This window comes from Mesoplodon mirus, assembly GCF_964341445.2.
Source record: "Mesoplodon mirus genome assembly, chromosome: X".
Classification (NCBI taxonomy): Eukaryota; Metazoa; Chordata; class Mammalia; order Artiodactyla; family Ziphiidae; genus Mesoplodon; species Mesoplodon mirus.
Window position 1 is genome coordinate 44,030,660 of NC_138981.1, and position 23,667 is coordinate 44,054,326.

The 23,667-nt window shown below is 41.6% G+C and overlaps 1 protein-coding gene across 2 annotated transcripts in view; it reads right to left on the reverse strand.

Moving 5' to 3' along the window:
- Positions 1-23,667, reverse strand: part of SYN1 (synapsin I) — a 43,640-nt gene that overhangs the window by 16,662 nt on the left and 3,311 nt on the right. For both annotated transcript variants that reach the window (XM_082609063.1, XM_082609062.1), the window contains exons 2-5: positions 15,480-15,537; positions 15,285-15,376; positions 13,507-13,663; positions 13,245-13,334 (exon numbers count right to left, since the gene is read on the reverse strand). In XM_082609063.1, the coding sequence (XP_082465189.1) occupies positions 13,245-13,334; positions 13,507-13,663; positions 15,285-15,376; positions 15,480-15,537 (397 nt within the window). The remainder of the gene's footprint in view (positions 1-13,244; positions 13,335-13,506; positions 13,664-15,284; positions 15,377-15,479; positions 15,538-23,667) is intronic.

Consider the following 23,667-nt stretch of genomic DNA (forward strand, 5'->3'; position numbering starts at 1 on the left):
GAATGTTTGAACCCCAAGGGGTCCCCTGACACATTTCTCCCACCCTTAGTCCTTGTGGCTTAATTCCTGGGTCTTCTCACTGAGATCATGAGTTCAAGTAACCAGGGCACCCTGCTCACCTCTTCCCTGTACCCACCTCCCCACCAAAATACAAGCCCCTACCTTGCTCTGACTGAAGGAATAGGGTGGGTCTTTGAGATCCAAAAGCTAATGATGCGATACTAAGACCCAGCCACTCACCCCATAAATGCTCCTCAGTCCCAGTGTCCCTCTCTCTTCCCCCCCCCCACAGACAATCAACGTTCTGAAAGGGGTCCTGAAACTCTGGGTCATGAAAGTACCCAAATATAAAGAGCAATGCGGTTGTATCTATCTACACACCCACCAAGAACAGTGGTGGTGACATCCATGGGGAGAAGTTTTCTTCTATCTCAGGTCAGCCAGCCTGTCCCCACCCTGCATGGACTCCTCATCCTCAGACTTCCGGCTCCGTCCCAGCCCTGGAACAAAGTGCCCCTCCCTGGGGCATTCTTCCACCAAATACTCCCAACCTCAGGATACTGTGCTCCTCATTTCAGCCAACCACAGCAAATTCTGTCCCTGACCCATAATGCCCTGGATCTTTGGGACTGACCACCTGGGGATCACAATCTGTCCCAGCCAAATGACACTTTACTGACCATCAGGACATGGCATCCATCCCCTCTAGGCTCTTTGAGGGTTGGGAACCTGCACTGAGTTGTGTAGCCTTGGAAGGGGCTCGGGGAGGAGTATATCAGGAAGGTATCTTGAATGTCTACGTGTAAGGATGCTAGGCCTTGAGTGTGCCCCTCAGGTATGCCTGCAGCCACAGCTCCAGCTCCTCTCTGTTCTTTCTGCTCCCTGTTCCTGTTTGCTCGTCCCTACTTCCTCTCCTGATCCCCTGCCCCAGCTCCTTCTCTGTGTTCTATCCCTCCCCCCGCTGCTGCGCCCTCTCCTCGCTCTCTTCTTTCCTCTCTGCTCCCCACTCCTCTTTGTTTCCTCACTGTTTGCTCTTCCCTTTCATGGGTCCCTGGCTCCCCTGCCTATCCTTAGCGTCTGTGGCCCTTCTCTTCCAGGAGCAGAAGCTATGAGGAGAAGCGAGTGGAGGAGTGCCCTGCCCAACCACCCCCAGGTGCCTCCCTGCCACCCCTGCAAAGCCACATACCTGAGTCCCAACCTTGCACAGTGTCCATGGAGGGACCTCTGTTTATCTGAGCACTGGCAAGAAGAACATGGAGCCATGAACTTGGCTGTCTTCCCCGGTGACCTGATATCTTTTATTGAATCTTCCTGTACAACAGCCTCTGGCCTTGGACCCAGACTTCTCTTCAGCCACAGTGGGCTGGGGACACTTCACCTCCTTCAACATCACAAACTAATCTAAGCCCATCAACCTCCCCCCACCACCCCCTCAAGCCTCCCAAAGACCACCAGCTTCTAACTGTGCTAGGGATCTATCTGGTTTGTGTTGTGTTTCTTGATCTGGGTGCAGAAGACAGGGTTTCTTGATCTGGGTGCAGAAGACAGGAGTGTGTTCACTTTGTGAAAATTCAATGAGCTGTACACTTATGATATGCCCCCTTTTCCAAACTTGTTATACCTCAATGAAATTGGCCCCTCAAAACGAAACCCCATAAGCTACAAGAATATACTGTACAGCACAGAGAATATAGCCAATATTTTATAATAACTGTAAATGGAGTATAATCAATAAAAATCGTGAATCACTATGTTGCACACCTAAAACTAATATAATACTTTAAGTCAACTATACTTCAATAAAAAAATAATAAGTTAAAAAAAAGAAAGGGAAGAAAAAGAAACCCCCACCCTCTTGAAATATCTCCCTCTCTCTTTACTTCAATTGCTCCCTCACTCCTGCTCTCTCTCTTTTCACACAATCCCCACATCCCTGACCCTGTTGATTCTCACCGCAAAGCACCCTCTCTTTCCTCATAGCACAGGGACCATGAATCCTGGGCTCAGAGAGGGGACTGGATCCAGAGAGACCTTGGTGTTGGACTCCACCCGTCACACCATGAACCCTCTGCAAATATTTGCTGAGCCACAAATCACCTGGAGTGCAGGTAGCAAGGGAAGGGAAGTCCTTATTCCCATAGCACCCCACCCTCTATGTCTGCATGACCAAGTTGATGTAAGTAGATCACCAGGCTAGGGAAGTCGGGGTGAAAAGAAGTCAAACTGTGCTTCACAAGATCTTCCCTGTGCCCCACCCCTGACCGGTGACTATTTAGACACATTGAGTTGAGTATCCCTGAAGATTCCTGGTGGTCTCCAAACTGGATGGGAGTAGATGGGGTAGGGGGGCCAGAGTCCTGATATGTGTCTTCCAGCTTCAAAGTACGGGGTCGCGCAAGACTGCTCCCACAAACCCAGGCCTAGCTTTTGCCCCTCCATTCTGCACAGTAGGGTTGGGGACAACAGAGGAAATAGGGGAGGCAAGCTGGCCTGTGGGAAGTCTAAAGCTTCTGCCACCACTCGCCACCATTACCCACCATTAACTTTGTCTTCTTCCTGGCCTCTGAAGTCCTGTTCTTTCTGTCCCTTGACAAAAATAGCCTCTGCACAGCTACAGACAGCCAGGAGGTGCGTCTGCCCTACTAGATATCAGGAATTAATGAGAAAATATAGTTATTAAGACAGTACTGCACTGGAACAGGTATAGAGAAAGTGACCGACGGAGTAGAACAGAGAGTCCTGAGCTTGCCCCACACATATATAGGATTTTAGGATATGACGGAGGTGGCATACCAGATCAGTGGGGAAAAAAGTGTCGCCTATAAGGAAGAAGATGAAACTGGATCCCTACCTATCTCACACTGTATATGAAAATCAATTTCAAGGAACACACGTAAGAAAGATGTTTGGAAAAGTGCTACTTGATTGCTACACTGAGAACAGCATAATGTAAGTGAATGGATGTGACGACCCCTCTGTAATGCATGTAGAAAAGCATTAAAGAAAACATGTAATAAAGATGTTTGTAAGAATGCTAAAAAAAAACAGAAAAAGAAAATCAACTTCAGATGGATGAAGAACTTAAATGTCAAAAACAAAGCTTGCCACTTTTATCATCTACTAAATTTCCATATGTACATGGATCTAAATCTAGGTTTTTAATTTTTCTTCTTTTAGTCTGTTAATCTATCTATTCATGTGTCAGCATCATATTGTTTAAATTAGAAAAGCTTCATAAAATGTTTGCTGGCAAACGCATTAAACTCCTTGTAGGCTGGTAGGGCTAGTCCCCTCTCATAGCTCTTCTTTTTCAGGGTTTTCCTAGCTGTTCCTGCATGTTTGCTTTTCCATATGAACTCTACTATCAACTTGTCCAGCTCCAGATAACAGCTTATAGGTATATTTTGGGGGTCACATTATATTTATAAATTAAAAATAGAGACCTAAGAAGGGGAACTGACATCTTTATGATGTTAATTAATCCTATCCACAAATAAGGAATGCCTTTCCAGTTGTGTAAGTCTACCTTTGAGTCTTTCAGGAGTGTTTTAAACTTTTCCTCATATAAGTTTGCACACCTCTTGGCTAAATTTATCCTGACATACTTTATCTTCTTTGTTGTTACCTTAAATGGGGTTTTCTCTTCTATCTGGTTGTTTGTGTATATGAAAACTACTGATTTCTGTATGTTGATTTTATATTCTGCTATGTTATTAAATTATTTTATTGTTTGAATTTGTTATTGGTTCTCTGGAGGATTTCCAGATATACTCTCATATCATCTATTAATAGAGATATTTTTACATCCTCTTTACCCATTCTTGCATCTATAATTGCTTTGCCTAGTCTAACTGCATTGGTCTAATACCTCTAAGTATTGTACAATGTTGAAAAGGAATGGAGACAGTGGGCACCTTGCTTTGTTCCTGACCTTAGTGGAAATGCTTTCAATGTTGTCCTATTAAGTTGACAATAACTTTCAGATTGAGGTATACAAATCTGATTATGTTAAGAAGGCATGAGTTGATTTCTGTTTTTGAATGATTTTATCATAATGGGTGCTGAACTTTGTTAAAGGCTTTTAAAATATCTATGGAAATGATCATATGACTTTATCCTCAGATCTATTAATATGTTATATTATATCAATACGTTACCTATAACAAACCATCCTCACATTCCAAGAAGGAAATTTACTTACACAGTTATGCTATCTTATTTTCTTAATTTAGTTCTGGGTTTGTTTGCTAATATTTTATTTAGGATTTTTGCATTGATATTTATGATTGAAAATGGTCTATGCTTTTCTTTTTGTGTTATCAATGTTATAATTGCTTTAGAAAAATAATGTGGAAGTTTCTCTTCATTTTCTGTTCTTTGTAACAATTTATGTGGCATTGGGATTAACTGGTCTCTAACAGTTTGGCAGAATTCCCCTGTGAAACCATCTGGGCCTGATGCTTTTTTAGGGGGTAGTTCCTTAATAACTTTGTTTCTTTTATGGAAATTGGTCTGTTAAGCTCAAATGGGGTCGATTTTGGTAAACTGTGTTTCCCTAGAAAATTATCCATTTCCTGTAGGTTTAAAATTTTATCTGTGTATGCCTTTTTATATTTTAACTTTTGGAATCATGCTTACATATTACATTTAAATGCATAAAATTAAGTCAGTATAGATGGGAAAAAACCTAACATTTAATATAAAGGGAAACAAACTATATTTGAAATAACATGAATAATATAACCATGTTGAATGACAAAATGAACTAGACCATGTAACATTTGAATACAGTACTTTGTATATCCTCATCTAAAGACATAAAAAGGGCAAACAAATCTCAAGCTATACCTTACTACAGTTGTTTTTCACAGTGGTACGGATGTTGAAATTCTAAAAATACTTTCTGTGTATTGTAGGATTGAGCAAATGAGTAAATATATTGATGATGTTGGAAGCTAGGGTTCTCAATGTTAGAGAAGAGAAATATAAATATAGAAAGGGGGAGGGGAAGGCTAGAAGGAACCCTATGTTGTGTTGGGATTAGAATTGAAAGTATCGGGGATCCCAGCTCAAAGAGAAGAAACTTCTCCCAATTCCCTGGTCCAACTGATTGCTGATCACCAGGATCCTGTGAGCTTCTGCCCAGAATGAAAAAAACCGTTTTCATCAGATACACCACACTAATACTGGTAGGAATGTTTCCCTCCTGCTGTTCCAGTGACTTGCTGATCTGTACCCTTTCTCCTTCAGTGGAGCCAGCCTGCACAGTGAGACAATGTGGTGAGGCACCTCCTGTGGGTAAAAGGCGTGTAAATCCAGACCCTTCTCCCTCCATTTTCCTGCGTGTGATCTTGAACCAGTCAAGGGCGACCCTCTCTCCATGGCCTCTGTTCCTCTCAGGCTCACATCCCCCCTTCTCCCAGAGATGCAGGAAGGAGGAAAGTGTGTGAAGTAAACTCTGAAGAAGCCCCAGATGAAGTGACACAGCCAGGAAATTTCAGACTAACAAAACTCTGGGGGAATTTCATGACATTGAAAACACAAAGGATCCAATGTGGAAGGCTGATCCAAACTTGGCAAGGAGGATGACAATTTACAAAGCATAGAAATAATGTTGGCTCCCTGTAATCAGGTATGCCATGAAAAGAAGGCAGTCACTGCTCACGCTACTGTTGATAAGTTTATTATAAAGAAATAAAACAATTTAATTCTAAAAAAAAAATAGAAAGTATCAGGGGAATTCCCTGGCAGTTCAGTGGTTAGGACTTGGCGCTTTCACTGCTGGGGGCCCAGGTTTGATCCCTGGTTGGGGAGCTAAGATCCCACAAGCCGTATGGTATAGCCAAAAAAAAAACCCCAAAAAGTATCAGTATGAACACATTTCATATAATTTCATATATATGTATATATAAAATTTCATAGGTATATATTTCATATATATATAATGAAATTTCCTAAGCTCTGCACAATGAGAAGTTCTAGAAGCAAGGACATTCCAGTAGCAAGGAGTACATCTAGCTCCCAGATCCTGGCTTTGAAATACCATTATCCTAGGGTTGTGAAAGAACAAGATATGCCTGGAGGTGATGTTGACAGAAATGCCAAGTAAGGGCCTATAAAAATCCTCTCCTCCATAAAAGCAATGAGAATATTGGTAAAAATTGTCACAATCAATTTTATCAGAACTCTGGAAACTGACCAGAGGTTTACAATAATTCAGGAAGCATTTATTGAAGAAAAAGGCTGAATCTCACTAAGAACAGTAAGTTTCGTGGCATTTGAACTTTTCCTGTTCCCATTCTCTTCTTCCCACTTCCACAAGAGATTTTAAAATCAACACCCTTGCAATTCTGATGAAAACACAGCAGGCTGGCTAGCAGCCAATGGAGGAAACAGAACAGGGTAGGAGTTCCTCCAAAGCCCCATTCCCAGAAACTATCTTTATTTGACCTGTATGGCACTTCCCCAGAAAATTCCATTCACAGGACGTGTCTATTTGACCTGACTCAGAATTCACCTGGTGTGAACAGTTTTTCTTGGGGGTGCTTTTCAAAAATAATCAGCGGGCCTCCCTGGTGGCGCAGTGGTTGAGAGTCCGCCTGCCGATGCAGGGGATACGGGTTCATGCCCCGGTCTGGGAGGATCCCATGTGCCGCGGAGCGGCTGGGCCCGTGAGCCATGGCCGCTGGGCCTGCGCATCCGGAGCCTGTGCTCCGCAACGGGAGAGGCCACAACAGTGAGAGGCCCGCATACCGCAAAAAGAAAAAAAAAAAAAAAAAAAAAATCAGCAGCAATTGTTAAACACAGCAGCTGTTTGAGGCAACGATTACAGTTAAGACAATCAACAAGCTGACCAAAACCTAACAGAAAAATCTGAGTAATAAAACATTCATAGGAGGCTTTGAAAGTTCTGACATATTCCTAGGAATCTAGAAAGCCATAAATATGCATAATGCTGTGTGGATGCCTAGGATCTCTGGCTGACCTTGAGGTTCTGCACAGGCAGGAAGTAAAGGCTAAGGCAAAGTTGTAAATAGCCTGCCTGAACATTGAAGGCATGCCCCCAACATGCCCTCAGAGCTCATCAGCAAAGGCTAGGAGACTTACTATATCCAAGTGTTTAAAGAAATATCTGTCCAATCATTAGTTGACCACTAAGCTAATAAAGCAGAGACTTCAATGACCATATATGACAAAGAATACAGACTTTACAGAGTTAGTTCAGGAAAGTCCCTAAAAAACCCCCCAAAGAACAACAAAAGCAAACCCTGGGGAGGAGGGGGAATCTGATTTCCAGAGTTGTCACATTATATAATTTAAGATATTCAGTTTTCAACTAAAATTTATAAGACATGCGAAGAAACAATAAAGTATGACCCAAACACAGAAAAATAAAGCAGTCAGTAGACACTGTCCCTGGGGAAGTCCAGATGTTGGAATTAATAGACTATAAATCAACTACTTGGAATATTTTCAAAGAACTAAAGGAAACCATGTCTAAAGAACTAAATGAAAGTATAAGAATGGTGTTTTAACAAATAGAAACTATCAATAAAGAGATAGTAATAGAAATTCTGGAATTGAAAAACACAATAACTGAAATGAAAAATTCATTACAGGGGCTCAACAGTAGATTTGAGCTGTCAGAGGAAAGAATCAGCGAATTTGAAGATAGGTCGACTGGGATTATCCAATCTGAGAAGCAGAAAGAAAACAATAAACAAAATGACTGGAGCCCCAGAGGCCTGTGAAACACCACAAGCATGTCAACACACACATATTGGGAGTCCTAAAAGGAGAGAGAAAAAAGTGAAATAAAGAATATTTGAAGGAATAATGGCTGAAAACCTCCCAAATCTGATGAAAAAGATTAATCTGTACATCCAAGAAGCTCACTGAACTTCAAATAGGATAAATCATAGAGATCTACATCTAGGCGCATCATAAACAAACCTATAAAAGTGAGAGACAAAGAGAGAATCTTGAAAGTAGTAAGAGAGAAGTGACTTTTCACGTACAAAGGATCTTCAGTAGGACTGACGGCTGATTTCTCATCAGAAACCTTGGAGGCCAGAAGGCAGTGGTAGAACATATTCAAAGCACTGAAAGAAAAAGACTGTCAACTAAGAATTCTATATCCTTCAAAACTATATTTCAAAAATGAAGGAAAAGCTAAGACATTCACAGATAAGCAAAAACTTAGATAATTTGTCACTAGCACACTTCTCCTACAAGAAATACTAAGAGAATCCTTCAGGCTGAAGTGAAATGACACTAAACAGCAACTCACATTCACATGAAGAAATAAAGAGCACCTGTAAAGGTAACTACATAGATAAATATAAAAGACAGTGTGAATGCATTTTTTATTTGTAATGCTTTTTTCCTCCTGTCTGATTTAAAAGATAACTGCATCAAGCAATAATTATAAGTCTATACTCATGGGCATATGATGTGTAAAGATGTAATTTGTATGACAATAATAGCACAAAGGCAGAGTGAGGGAATAAAGCTATAAAAAGGCAAAGTTTTTTTTAATACTATTGAAATTAAATTGGTTTTAATTAAAATGAGAGTGGTATAAATTAAAATGTTAATTGTAATCCCCAGGGAAACTACAAAGAAAATAATTTTTTAAAAAACATGGAAAAAGAAACAAGAGAATTAAAATGGCACACAGGAAAAGATTTAACACAAAAGTATGCATTAATGGAGGAATACAGGAACACAAAAGGCATAAGAAATATAGAAAACAAATAGCAAAATTACGAGCATAAATTCTACCTTATCAGTAATTACATTAAATGTAAATTAATTAAACACTCCAATTAAAAGGCAAAATAGGTGAAAAACATGACATAATTATATGCTGTCTATAGGAGACACACTTTAGATTCAAAGATACAATTAACTTGAAGGTAAATGAATGGAAAAAATTTTACCATGCAAATTGTAACACAAAGAGAGCTGGAATGGCTATACTAGCCTCAGATAAAATAGACTTTAAAACAAAAATTGTTACTAGAGATAAAAAAGGACATTTTATACTGATAAAAGGGTCATTCCATCAAGAAGATATAACAATTATCAACATATATGCTAACAACAGAGCCCCAAATACATGAAACAAAAAAACAGGCAGAACTGAAGGGAAGAAACAGACAATTCAATAATAATTGTTGGGACTTCCCTGGTGGCACAGTGGTTAAGAATCTGCCTGCCAATACAGGGAACACAGGTTCAATCCCTGGTCCAGGAAGGTCCCACGTGCCGTGGAACAACTAAGCTCGTGCACCACAACTACTGAGCCTGTGCTCTAGAGCCCGTGAGCCACAACTACTAAGCACACGCACTGCAACCACTGAAGCCCGTGTGCCTAGAGCCCGTGTTCTGCAACAAGAGAAGCCACTGCAATGAGAAGCCCACGCACCACAATGAAGAGTAACCCCCGCTCGCTGCAACTAGAGAAAGCTCATGCACAGCAACAAAGACCCAATGCAGCCAAAAAATTAAAAAAAGCAAAAAAACAATAATTGTTGGAGATTTCAATACTTCACTTTAAATAATGGATAAAACAACTAGACAGAGGATAAACAAGGAAAGAGAAGACCCAAACAACACTATAAACCAACTAGACCTAACAGACATCTATAGAACATTCCATCCTACAACAGCAGCATACATATTCTTCTCAAGTGTACATAGAACATTCTCTAGGACAGACTATATGTTAAGCCACAAAACAAATCTCAATGATGTAAAAGAGCTGAAACATACAAAGTATGTTCTCTGACCACAACTGAATGAAATTAGAAACCAATAACAGAAGGAAATTTGGGAAATTCACAAGTATGTGGAAAGTAAACAACACACTCCTAAATAACCAATGGGTCAAAGAACTCACCATGAAAATTAGAAGATACTTTGAGATGAATGAAAATGAAGACAACATACAAAAATTGCTTATATGGAAATTTTAGCTGTAAACTTCTACATTTAAAAAGAAGAAAGATATCAAATCAGTAACCTAATCTTCTTAAGAAACTATACAGAAAACAAAAACAAACACCAGAGCAAGCAGAAGGAAAGAAGTAATAAAGATTAGAGTGGAAATAAATGAAGTTGAGGATAGAAAAACAATAGAGAAAATCAATGAAACCAAAAGTTGGTTCTTTGAGAAGATCAACAAAATAAGCAAACTTTTAGACTAAGATTTTATTTATTTATTTATTTATTTAAACTAAGATTTTAAAAAAGAGAAAACTAATTACTAAAATCAGGAATGAAAGAGACATAACTACTGACCTTAAAGAAATAAAAAGGATTGTAAGAGAACACTATGAACAATTCTATGCTAACAAATTAGAAAACCTAGTTGAAATGGACAAATTTCTAGGAAGACACAAACTCCCAAAACTAATTCAAGAAGAAATGGAAAATCTGAATAGACCTACAATAAGTGAAGAGATTGAATTAGTATTTAAAAGAACAAAAAAACTTCCTACAAAGAAATACCCAGGACCAGATGTCTTCACCAGTGAAGTATGCCGAACATTTAAAATAAAATTAACACTAGGGACTTTCCTGGAGGTCCAGTGGTTAAGACTCCATGCTTCCACTGCAGGGGGCGCAGGTTTGATCCCTGGTGGGGGAATTAAGATCCCACATGCCACATGGCACAGCAAAAAAATTAAAAAATTTCAAAAATTTAAAAATTAAAAATAGGGGGCTTCCCTGGTGGCGCAGTGGTTGAGAGTCCGCCTGCCGATGCAGGGGACACGGGTTCGTGCCCCGGTCCGGGAAGATCCCACATGCCGCGGAGCGGCTGGGCCCGTGAGCCATGGCCGCTGAGCCTGCGCATCCAGAGCCTGTGCTCCGCAACGGGAGAGGCCACAACAGTGAGAGGCCCGCATATTGCAAAAAAAAAAAAAAAAAAATTAAAATTAAAAATAAAATAAACACTAATCTTTCATTAACTCTTCCTACAAATAGAAGAGGAGGGAACACTGTCCATTTCATTCTATGAGGCTACTATTACCCTGATACCAAAACCAGACAAAGACATCATAAGAAAACTACAGATCAATATCCCTTATGATTACTGATACCATAATTTTCAATAAAATACTAACTGAATCCCATAGCATATAAAAAGGAGTATATGTCAGACCAAGTGGGATCTGGCCCAAGAATGCAAGTGTGGCTCAATTTGCATGAAAATCAATTAATGTAATACACCATATTCATAGAATAAAGGACAAAAAGCCGTATCATATCAATAAACATAGAAAAAACATTTGACAGAGTCCAGCATCCTTCCATGATAAAAACACTTCAACAAATAAAGCATAGAAGGGAACTTCATCAGCACTTAGGTAGCAGTTAATAAATGTCAGATGCACTGTTGTAACCACTTTATGTTCATTAAATAATTTAATTCTCACATTAACTCTGTAAGGCAGGAACTATTATTACCCATATTTTACAGATGGGAAAACTGAGGCACAGAGCATTTAACTAACATTTCTTATGTTTGGAAGCTAATAAGTTGTGGAGCTAGGATTACAATACAGAAATTCTGACTACAGGGTCCATGTTCTTAACCATAGCCAGCTATACTGTCTCTCAGTGAATGTAAAATAATAATAATAATAATGATAAACAAACTTGGTTTCCTAAGAACTAATGATTTGATCTCCATCTGTTAGTAAACTTAATTCATAGCACTGTCGACTTATATCAGTGACCATAATTTGTAATACTTGTAAGAATTTTTAATATTAGTACCAATGTTTATTTAAGTTGGTAAAGCTGGGTCAATATTGATATTTAATTGTAATTTAATTCATAAAACTGGTGATCATTTATATAAGTAAACATAATTTGTAACATTGTAAAAAACTTGTCAAATTAGTTATAAAACTTGATGGCATTGGTAATGGTGATTCAATTTCTTTTTTCTTTCCAATTTCTATTTGTAACTAAAACCTGATTCATAACTGTGGTACTCATAATTTATACTAGTAAACATAACTTTAATATTAGTAAGTGTTTATGATATCAATTGGATGTTAACCATATTAATAATGATTTCTGTTAGTAACTGTAGGATAGCTCAAAACATAGGTACTCATAATTTATATTAGTAATCTTAATTTGTAACATTGGCAGTAATTTGTAACAGTACTTTACGATGTTTGTACTAATAGTTTAATTTCTTTTAGTAATTATAACTTAATTCACAACATAGGTACTAATCACTTATATTGATGATCTTAATTTGTAACACTGTAATAAATTGTAATCTTAGTTGTAATATTTGATGACATTAGTAATGATAATACAGTTTTTATTATAATATAATTCAAAACAGGGACTTATAATTTAGATTAGAGCATAATTTATAATATTGATAATAATTTGTAATAATAGTTATAATCTTCAATGATACTAGTAATAATTACTCAGCTTCTATTAGGAACTATAATATAATTTAATTCGTAACATTGGTACTCACAATTTTTTATCAATAACAGTAATTTGTAATACTGGTTATAATTTATAATATTAGTGATTATATTTGTGGTAAAAGTAGCCAACAATCCAATTTTCTATTTGTATGTAATCTAATTTTTAACATTGCTACTGATAATTTTTATTGGCAATCCTAATTTGAAACACTATTAACATTTCTATCAGGAGGAATATTTGGTAATGTTAGTAACAGTGACTTGATTTGTATATGTAACATAATCTGATGTGCATCATTTTTTTTAAGTCTTTATTGAATTTGTTACAATATTGCTTCCGTTTTATGTTTTGGTATTTTGGCCGTGAGGCATGTGGGATCTTAGAATTATGGAACGCTTCATGAATTTGCATGTCATCCTTGAGCAGGGGCCATGCTAATCTTCTCTGTATCGTTCCAATTTTAGTATATGTGCTGCCGAAGTGAGCACTATAATCTGAATCATTACATTAATTCTGTTAATTTACATTAGAAATCAGTTTTTTAATACTGGTGAGAATAGATACTATAACAGGATCAATGATTTAATCACACTTGTAACTACATAGTAAATTCCTGGTAGTAATAAACCCTATCACGAAGCAACGTCACCCTCCATGTGCATGTGCCGGCTGCACTTTCTGATAGCATACCACTGGTAATACATCCATTGGCAATACTATTGCAATAGGCATGATGCTTTTCCCTCCAGCTCACTCCCTTTCCCCAGACTCACCATCTCTTTGTGATTGGGGTAGAAGGTCTGATCGATTAGAGGGAATTCCTCTGTCCCCAGTTTCTTGTGCAGTCGAACCATCTGAGCGAACTATGAGAGGCAGGAGAGACGGGTCAGCAAGTCCCTTTACCTGGAGGGAGTCTCCAAGCTGGGACTCCAAGCTTCCAAACTTCCTCCGTTCCCCCAGATCACAGTGGTTTCAAGCTCCCACATGCATGTATGAGCTGTTCCCTCTGCCAGTAGCACCCTTCCTGTCACTTACCACCCAGGGCTTGTCACAGAAGTTGTAGACAGAATGCAAAGAGTTAACGCTGGGGATTCCGGCATACTGCAGCCCAATGACCAAACTGCGGTAGTCTCCATTCCGTGCCATGCTGAAGGCATGCTGGCGGATCAGCACGAAGTCTGGTTTCAGAGACCTGGGGTGGCAAGGGTAGAGTGTAGATGGTCCTCCCAGAAGCTCCCCACCACCTTTAGAATAAAGGTCAAGTCTTGAAATCTCCACAGCTCCTAGTAACTACACAGTGGTTTCTCACCTCAGCCACATACACAAGCTGTTCCCTCCACCACATGTGCCCTTCCTACCCTTTCCTCACCTGGTGGCCCTCTTAAGCCTTTCCTGCCTGCTCCTCTCCTCACCAAGGTGAGCTCGCAACTTGCCCGCTCAGCTCTCACAGCTCCCAGTCACATAGGATGCTGCCCAGAATAAATTCCAGCCTCAGGGCCTCTACATGGGCTATTCCCTCTGCCTGAAACGCTTCCTCCCTAGATTTCTACATGCCCCACTCCTCCACCTCCTTCAGGTCTTTCCTCAAATGTCTCTCACACTACTGGTCTACCCCCAACCAAACTGCAGACCCTTCCCCAATCACTTCACCAATCCCTACATCCCTTTGCTGATATTTTTTTCTTAGCGCTTTGACATTTTCTTCTTTATTTGTTTATTGTGTGTATCCCACAGTAGAATGTAAGCTTCATGAGAGCAGAGGGTTTTTGTCTTTTTGGGGGTCTGTTTTGTTCACTGCCAGGACCTCAGCATGTACAACAGCTCCTGGCACACAATAGATACTCAATAAATATTTGTTGAATGTAAAATGCTGAGAGCAGCACCTGGCATGCAGTAGATGCTCAAGAAATGTTTGTTGAATTAATATTTGGTTGGCCAAAAAGTTCGTTTGGATTTTTCTGTAAGATGTTATGGAAGAACACGAATGAACTTTTTGGCCAATCCAATAACTGAAAAGTTTGGCTTGTGGTCTTCCGGGATCCTTGGCTCTTCTCCAGAAGAGAAGCTATCTCCTTACATTCTGTGCCTAAGTTCTTTTTCTAAAAATTGGAATATAATGGGCACGTTATATGTCAATTATTGTATAAGTTTAAGGTGTATAACATGTTGATTTGATACATTTATATATTATAATATGATTGCCATTGTAGCATTAGTTAGTACCTCTACCATGTCACATAATTATTTCTTTTTTCATGGTGGGAATAATTAAGATCTGGTCTTTTAGCAGGTTTGCTGATTATGATACAATATTGTTGTCTGTATCCACCGTACTGTGGATTAGATCTCTAGGATTTATTTATCTACCAGTTGCAAGTTTGTACTCTTAAACAACATCTCTCCTATTCTTCCACCCCACCCCCCAGCCTCTGGCAATCACCTTTCTACTCTCTGTCTCTATTAGTTTGGCTCTTTCAGATTCCACATATAAGTGATAGCATACAGTATTTCTCTTTATCTGTCTGATTTATCTCACTTAGCATAACGTCCTCAAGATCCATCCACGTTGTCACAAATGGCAGGATTTCCTTCTTTCTCATGGCTGAATAACATCCCATTGTGTGTGTGTGTGTATGTGTGTGTGTGTATCACTTCTTTATCCATTCATCTGTTGATGGATACTTAGGTTGGCTATTGCAATGTGCCTAAGTTCTTGCTCACAGAAGGATGGGAGGGGAGGTGGGGACTCTCCCTCAGCTCTAAGGGAGCCCTATGCCTCCCCCATAACACCAAGGTAACCTTTTTACACTCACCGCACAACCTTCACCCCATTCCGAAGAACTTCCATGTCCACAGAGAATCCACCATTGGCATGAGCCACGAGGTTGAGATCAGAGAATTCAGCCTGGGAAGAAAAAAAAATCAGGGATTCACTCACATCACACAAAAAAGACCACTCAGTTTGCAGTCTGGACAGTTGACCCCCATGTCCACCTGCCCCAACTAACCTGTTCTACTTTAATGTCAATTTCTCCATGGATCTTTTTCCCTTTGAAGTATTTCGCCCTGAAGAGGAAAAGCAGAGCACGTCCGTCAATACTCCAATCTCAGGAAGACAAAACCCAGGCTGGTCCTTTGACCCCGTTGCCCCTCCAGTGCCACTAGAGAAACTATAATGTGATTTATAATTGTTGAAATACCTTGAAAAACCTAACAGTTCTTTGTGAACAGTGAAGTCTGTTGTAATCCTTGTGGAGGCATGTAAATGTCAAAGGACATTGCAAACTATAAAACAAGTTCTTAAAACACAGAGAGCAGGCATTTCCCAAAGTACGGTCTGCTTGTCACACTGCTATCTGAAAGGCTTTGCAAAACAAGGAGTGCTTTGTAAAGTGTAACATACTTTGAAATTGCATGGAGGTTTGTAAATGGCAAAGAACCTTAGGGGGTATATATATATGGAGTGTGCCCAGGTATGTGTCAGCACCTATGTCTGCTTGTGTGGCCTGAAGCATCTCTCTGCTCTCTAGCCCTTTCCCAAGGAAGAACACATTCACCATGTGTGGTTGTGCACTGAGAGGGACACAGCAGCCATGAGTGGGCAGCTGCATTAGAAAAGGAGGAGCAGATTGAGGGGTGCAGGCTGGTGGGGGTTCTACAGAAGCCAGAGTCAGCCATGATGAGGGTGAGGAGGAATGCAGCTGAGGATGAGGGGAAGCCACAGGAGCAGAGAGGCGTAGGAACAGCAGTAGACACATCACGAACTGCTAAGTCACTGTCCCTGGGCCCATTCCCATGTGGGCTTCTCCCCCAGGCCCAGGATTCCTTTCTGACAGGCTTCTCCACAGACAGAAGCTCATCCCCAATCAGGTTTCCCGTAGAAGAAGGCTGAGGGGATGAGCCACTCCTGGGATTGCCTACATGCACACAATCAGGGTCTCTGATATACACAGCACAACCAGCCCTAGTGATTTCACTGACATACCCCTAAGACCCCAAGCACAGCTATTTTCTCCTCTCTCTCCCTCTTCCCTCCTACCCCCTACTCCATCACTGACACTGTCCCCTCACAGATGTTGGAAGAGAATCTCTTAGACCTGTGCATTTTTCATTTAGAAAATGATGATGATCGTATGATATCGCTTATATGTGGAATCTAAAAAAATGGTACAAATGAACTTATTTACAAAACAGAAATAGACTCACAGATGTAGAAAACAAACTTATGGTTACCAGGGGGAAAGGGGGGGAGGGATAAATTGGGAATTTGGGATTGACATATACATGCTACTGTATATAAAATAGATAACTAGTAAGGACCTACTGTATAGCACAAGGAGCTCTACTCAGTACTCTGTAATGACCTATATGGGAAAAGAATCTAAAAAAGAGTGGATATGTGTATATGTATAACTGATTCACTTTGCTGTACACCTGAAACGAACACAACATTGTAAATCAACCATACTCCAATAAAAATTTTTTTTAAAAATTAGATGAATGGAAAAATAAATAAATAAAAGTATATATATATATATATATATATATATATATATATATATATATATACACACACACTACTTTTTGACCATATATGTAGTGGATACTGTGGTGTATATATATGATATATATCACTTTTTAAAACTTTTTTAAACTTTTTTGACCATAAATGTAGTGGATACTGTGGTGTTCTGCTCAGATCTCTTCAGGGCCAATGCACCCTGAATATCAGCTGAAAGATCAGAGTATCAGTTGAAAGATCACAGCTGTGTCCCCTTGGGAATTGTCTTCTGTCACAGAGCACTTCCTTGGCCAAGGTTATATTTACTTACTGGCAGCCCATGGCTGATATCTGGTCTATGAGTGAGTACAAAGGCCAGCCTCTTTGCCTCAATATAGGCTGACTCTGAAGGACCATCCTAGCTCTAGAACTCCCCCTTAGGATCAGCTGAGGCCTTGGATGCAACCGCACTGGGGACCCACTTCTCCCTCTGCTCAACCTTGCCCTCCTTACAGGCGCTGTTTCCAAAGGGACTCCCCTATAAGCCTGTGCATGCAATTCTCTGCCTCAAAATCTGTTTTCAGAGACCCCAACCTAAAACAGTGGGCCAGAGAATTCAAACTACAAAGAAGACTCTACTGCCTTCCTGGAGCTGGGCCACCCAGCAGCCAGCAGGCAATAATGAGGCATCATTTGTGGGGGTGGAGCACAACAGTCCCTGACGTGCTGTAGCTACACAAAGCGCCCTGTGACATGTCTGCGCTGCGGTGCAAGCAGGATGCCACTTGAACCATATGATCTGACAAACCCTATGATACTGGAGATGTCTGTAGTGAGAAAAGATGCAGTGTGGAGTTGATTCTCCTGAGTGGGAGACTTATAGTGCAGGCCTATGGGGTTTTGAAGCAGCAGTAACTTTAACTGATGGTGGACTGTAATGAGATACGAGTGGAAGGGAATGCACTAGCTGGTGAAATATTCCTGGTACTAGAGAGGTGTGAGGGAAATGGTAACCAGACTTGGGTGACTATTCGCTAAACACCCTTGATTAGCTGAAGAAAGATATGGCATGCTCAGGGTGAATAATCACCAATTCAAAGCAAAATTTAAAAGGCAGAAGACCTCCTTGGCTGTACTTAAGGAAACCCCAATCTTCTGCAACCAGAGGGCAGACAGAGGAGAAGATCAGACTTAGGACTTAACTGTAAGTGTAGTACAACTTCAGAGAAGGTTGAATTCTCAGGCCCAGTACATCTCTTATTCCATGCTCAGGGCCCTAAATAAGGACAGGAGTGGAGCTCTGAGATTGTGATGGGGATATCTGGGAAGATGCATGTAACACCTTGAACTTACAGATTCACCTGAACCCACTGGATCTGCTGGAGTAGCCCATTCCTTGTTAGAATACAGAAACTTCCCTCTGCTTGAAAATAATGCAGAGGCCTAGAATGAAGCATATGTCTTATAAAACAATTCTTACCCCTTTCAGAATCAACTTCCCTTCCCCTCTCGGCAACCAGATCAATAACCAGGGTCAAATCCTAGCACAACCTGACTGGAGAGGTTCTAAGCTTGCAAAGGAAGGAAAGGAATGATACACAGAAGCTGAAGAATCTGGCTAACAGGTATCAGCAGGAGCTGGGAAAGCATGCCTGAGACTGGATGCTGAGGACAATGGACCAAGGGAGTGAAGCATGAACCTGGAGCACTCTCCCAGGACACAGAACTTAAAACCATGGCAAGGGCTCCAGGAAATGTTGCTGATACAATTTTGGATGACTTGTGGAAGCTTGGAAAACACAGTGGCCCACACCAAGTGAAGTAGAAATGCCAGACTTCCATGGCAGATTGTGGAGGAAAGGATCAAAGGGCTCAGAGAAGCAGATGTGTTAGAGTAGATACACTACTTAAGTCTGGAAAACCAACCAGCTGACTCTATTCTATGGGAGTGCCCAGAGGATATACCCGACTTACAAAGTGAGGAATATGTTGGTGAGAGTGGCACCAGCCATGTTGAGAAGCACAGTGGACATAAGGTCATAAATGAAGTCCTGGCCCAGGTCCTGTTCACAGTGGGTACATTGGGTCCACAGGTCCACCTAGTGGTCACTTCCCCAGCTCACAAATACATAATTGGAATGGACATATCTGTAGTTTTCAGAACCCCTACACGAGTTCCTTGGCCTGCCAGGGCAGAGCTATGGTAGTGGGGAAGTTCAAACGGATGCCTCGGAAATTATACCCCCCTCCCCTGATCAAAACTGTAAATCAAAGACAATATTGTATCTATCCTAGGGGTGATGGTGGAAATTAGTGCTCCTCTGAAAGAGCTAAAGGACGCAGGGGTGTTAGTCCCATCATATCTCCACTGAATTAACCAGTTTGGGCTCTGAGGAGGCTGGATGGATCCTAAAGAATGTAGACTACTGCGAGCTCAAGCAAGTAGTAGCCTTGATTGAAGCTGCTGTACTGGTCATGCTGTCATTGCTGGAGCAAATTAAAGGATCTCAGGTACAGCAGGTGGGCACTGACTTAGGGAATGACTGCTTTTCTATTCTGATCAGAAGAGAGGATCAGAGACATTTCACACTCATGTGGGACTGACCACAATATATATTGATGGTCTTGCCATAGGGCTATGTTATCTTTCTCACCCTATGTCATCATATAGTCCAAGAGGACATGGACCATCTGTATATCCCAGAGAATATCACATTGGACTACTATATCGATTACATCATATTGATTGGCCAAGATGAGCAAGAGATGGTTAGCACATTGCCTTGATAAGACGCATCCACTCCAGAGGGTGGGAGATAAACCCTGAAAAGACTCAGGGTCCTGCCACATTAGTGCGATTTTTAGGGATTCAGTGGGCCAAGGTATGCCAGGACAGCCCTTCCAGATAATCGCGCAAAGCATTGCATCTTGCACCTTCCACCATGAGGAAGGCCTCTTCAGGTCCAGAGGAGAGGTCTCTTTAGGTTCTGGAGACAGCGTGTTCCACACCTGGAAATACTGTTCCGATCCATATTTCAGGTGACACGTAAGGCTGCCAGCCCTGAGCAGGTCCAGGCTGTGGTGTGAGCAGTCTTGCCAGTCAGGGCATATGATCTGGCAGATCCTACGATACTGGATAGTGGGGAAAATGCAGTGTGGAGCTTATGGGATGCCTGGAGTTCTGGAGCAAGGCCATGCCATCTGCAGCACAGAATTACACAGCTTTTGAGAAACAAATCCTGGTGCAGTACTGAGCCCTGAGACAGACAGAATGCTTGACCGTGGGGTACCAAGGAACCACGTATCCTGGTGCCTATCATGAGCTGGGTCCTGCCAGGCCCACCAAGTAATGAAGTCAGATGGGCCCAGGAGCCAGGATCGACCCCAGGCAGGACCATGCAAGCTGCCTGAGCAACTAACCCAGATGCCCGTGTCATCCACACTGTTGTGTTACTGTCTCCCTCATCTCACTAAGGGAACACCTTACAACCAGCAGATGAAGGAAGAAAAAGCCTAAGCTTGGTTCACAAATGGGTTGGCTTGGTACGTGGGTGGAAGCCAAAAATGGACAGTGACGATGCTATAGCCCCACTCGGAGGTCTTGAAAAACAGTGGCAAAGCTCCCAATGGGCAGAGCTTTGGGCTGTGCACCTGGTCATCTATTTTGTGGGGAAAGAGAAGTGACCCAAGATTCGAATACATATTCACTGATGGGCAGTGGTAAATGGCTTGGCTGATTAGACAGAGGCCTTGAATGAACAATATTGGAAGATCAGGAAGAGGAGGTCTGGGACACCAAAATGTGGGTGGACATACGGGAGTGGAGATGAAACAGAGTGAGTGTGTTAACACCCACCAGATAGTATCCACCCTGGAAGTGGCACTAAGCAACCAGGTAGACAGAATGACTCAGCTAGATGATGTCAGCCAGCTTCTAGAATCAGCCAGTGCTGGCAGATGGGCACACGTATGAAGTGGCAAGGGTAACAGAGATAGAGGCAGCATGTGAGGCCTACGGCATTATTGCTGAATGTCCAACCTGCCAGCACCAGAGACCAATATTGAGTCCCTGACACAGCACCATCCCTCAAGAAGACCAACCGGCCACTCCATGGCAAACTGACTACACTGGGCTCCTTCCACTCTGGAAAGAGTAATGACTGATTTCGACTGGAATATTCTATATATGGGTTTGCCTTTCCTGACTACAGGACCTTAGCCAGCAGCCCTGTCCAAGGGCTTACATAATATTTGATCCACCAGTGTGGGATCCCGCATAACATTGCATCAAACTGAAGGACACACTTTACAGCAAAGGAAGTGCAAAAGCAAGCCCACGACCATGGAATCAACTGGTGACATTATATACCGTGCCACCCAGAAGCTGCTGACCTGATAGAGTGAAAGAACAACCTGGTGTAGCCACAGCTAAGACCTAAGCTTGGAGGTGATACTGTGCAGGAATGGGATACCATCCTCCAAAACACGGTGTACAGGCTAAATCTGTTGTTTGTGCTGTGCGCTTTAGAGGTAGAGTACACCGGTCTGGGGACTCGGAGGTGAAAGTAGGAGTGGCCCAGCTTACCATCAATTCCAGTGATCCACTTTTGGAATGTGTGCTTCCTGTTCCCTCAGGGTTCTGCAAGGTTAGAGGTCCTGGTTTTCCAAGGGGGAACACTGCTACCAGGGGACACAGCAAGAATCCCATTACCTTCTAAGCTTTGACTGCTACCTGGACACTTCAGGCTTCTCATGCCAACGGAACGGAAGACGAGTCACTGTCTTGGCAGGGGCACGTGACCCTAATCATCACGAGGAGATAGGGCTGTTGTTACACAGTGGGGGCAGGGAGGAATATGTTTGGCCCCCAGGCGATCTGCTTGGGCATCTGTCGGTACTCCTTGCTTAACACTGATGGCAAATGGACGAGTACAGCAGCCACAGCCTGAGGGGATGGGGACCAGGAGCTCAGGGATCCCTCAAGGATGAGGGAATGGATCACTCACCAGATAAGCCACTGAGACCAAGGAGGGGGGTGCTAGCCGAGGGTGAGGGGAATCTAGAACGTGAGGTAGAGGAAGGAAACAATGCATCATTTACTTATGCCACATTTATCAACTATGGCAGTGGAGGCTGTAGTTTGTCCAACTAACTGTGTTCTTTCAAGTGTCTCCCAGAAAGCAAGATCAATTAGAATCCTGGAAACGCTGTTCCCAGATGGGTGAACTTACTTCTAAAAAGCAAGTGAATCTGAGCAGTCCAGGGGGTAGGCTGTGCGCTCCACCCCGATCTTCACACTCCTCCTTCTTGTCACATCTGTCCCCCAGCTTCTGGGAATACCTGCTGCTGAAGGCTCACAGTGCTGTCCGTCCCTGGGAACTGCCCTCTGCAGCAGGGACTCACCTTCTGCAAGATTATGCCTCCTCCCAGAGGGCAGCCTGCAGCCAATGACTTACTGATGCAGGACTACAAAAGCCTGGCCACCCCATCTCAACTGGGACAACTCTGAAGGGTCATCCCAGCTCCAGAGCTCCCCAGATGATCGGACAACTGTTGTGAAGCATCACAGCTCAGCCTTTCCTTCTGCCAAATCCTGCTTCCCCCACTCCTCCCCTGCAACAGGTGTTATTCCCAAGAGCTCTCTCCGATCAATCTGCACACAAATCTCAGAGTCTCAGGGTCTGCTTCCAGGAAAGTCTAAGAAAAGAAGCCACAAGAAGAAATATATAACCCACTATATACACATTTACGTAATAACCCATCCTATATATGTAATATATATTATATAAGACATATAATGTTGTACAGAAAATTTAATATAGGATGTCTTATATAACATATTGCATATTATATATTATGTGTTACAGTACCTAGAATGTGTATAAATATGCATATATTAGAATGAAAGTTTCAGTAAATAATTACCTTTAGTATTTGCAATGGAGTCTGATATTTCCTATTCTATTCCATTTCATGAAGAAAAACATACACATATATATGTATTATATACTATAAACTCATCATATAACAAATGTATTAGAGAATATACATAATATATATGGTATACATTATTGATTACATTTCTTGTTGGAGTAACAGTTTCACTAAATAATAATTCCACTTACTATGTGCAATATACTCTGTTACTATTTTCATGTAACGATATTATTTATCATAGTTCTACTTTCATTTCGTGAAGAAAAAGAAATGCTGGTCACAAGCCAAGAGGTGACCCACAGCCAAAAAAACACTGGACTAAATCATCTGTAAAAAGAGGTGACGAGTCTCAACTCTGAGTCTGCAACTTTAAACCACACAGGACTCAAAGACCGAGGAAGGAATGAGAGTGGTGAGGTTTGGTGGGAAAGGCATCAGACTGTACTTAGGTGTACAATCCATTACAGAGTTTGCACAATTCCTCCTTTATTCCAGGCTGAAATCCCTAAGCTTGCGTGGTTCTGAATGTCTGCAAGTTGGTGACTCAGAGGTCTCTGTTCCTCACACTGAACCTGGTGTACACAGGCTCTCCCCCTTTGCCCATCCCACCCCACCTATAGCAGACACTAAATAAATGGTTGCTAGGTTGACTGGAAGAAAAGACTGGGGTGGCTGCTGGGATAAAGGAGGGCTTTCGGGATACAGAAGTGGAAGGGAAGAATTGTTCACAGAATTCAGCAGATGCTCAATAAATGCTC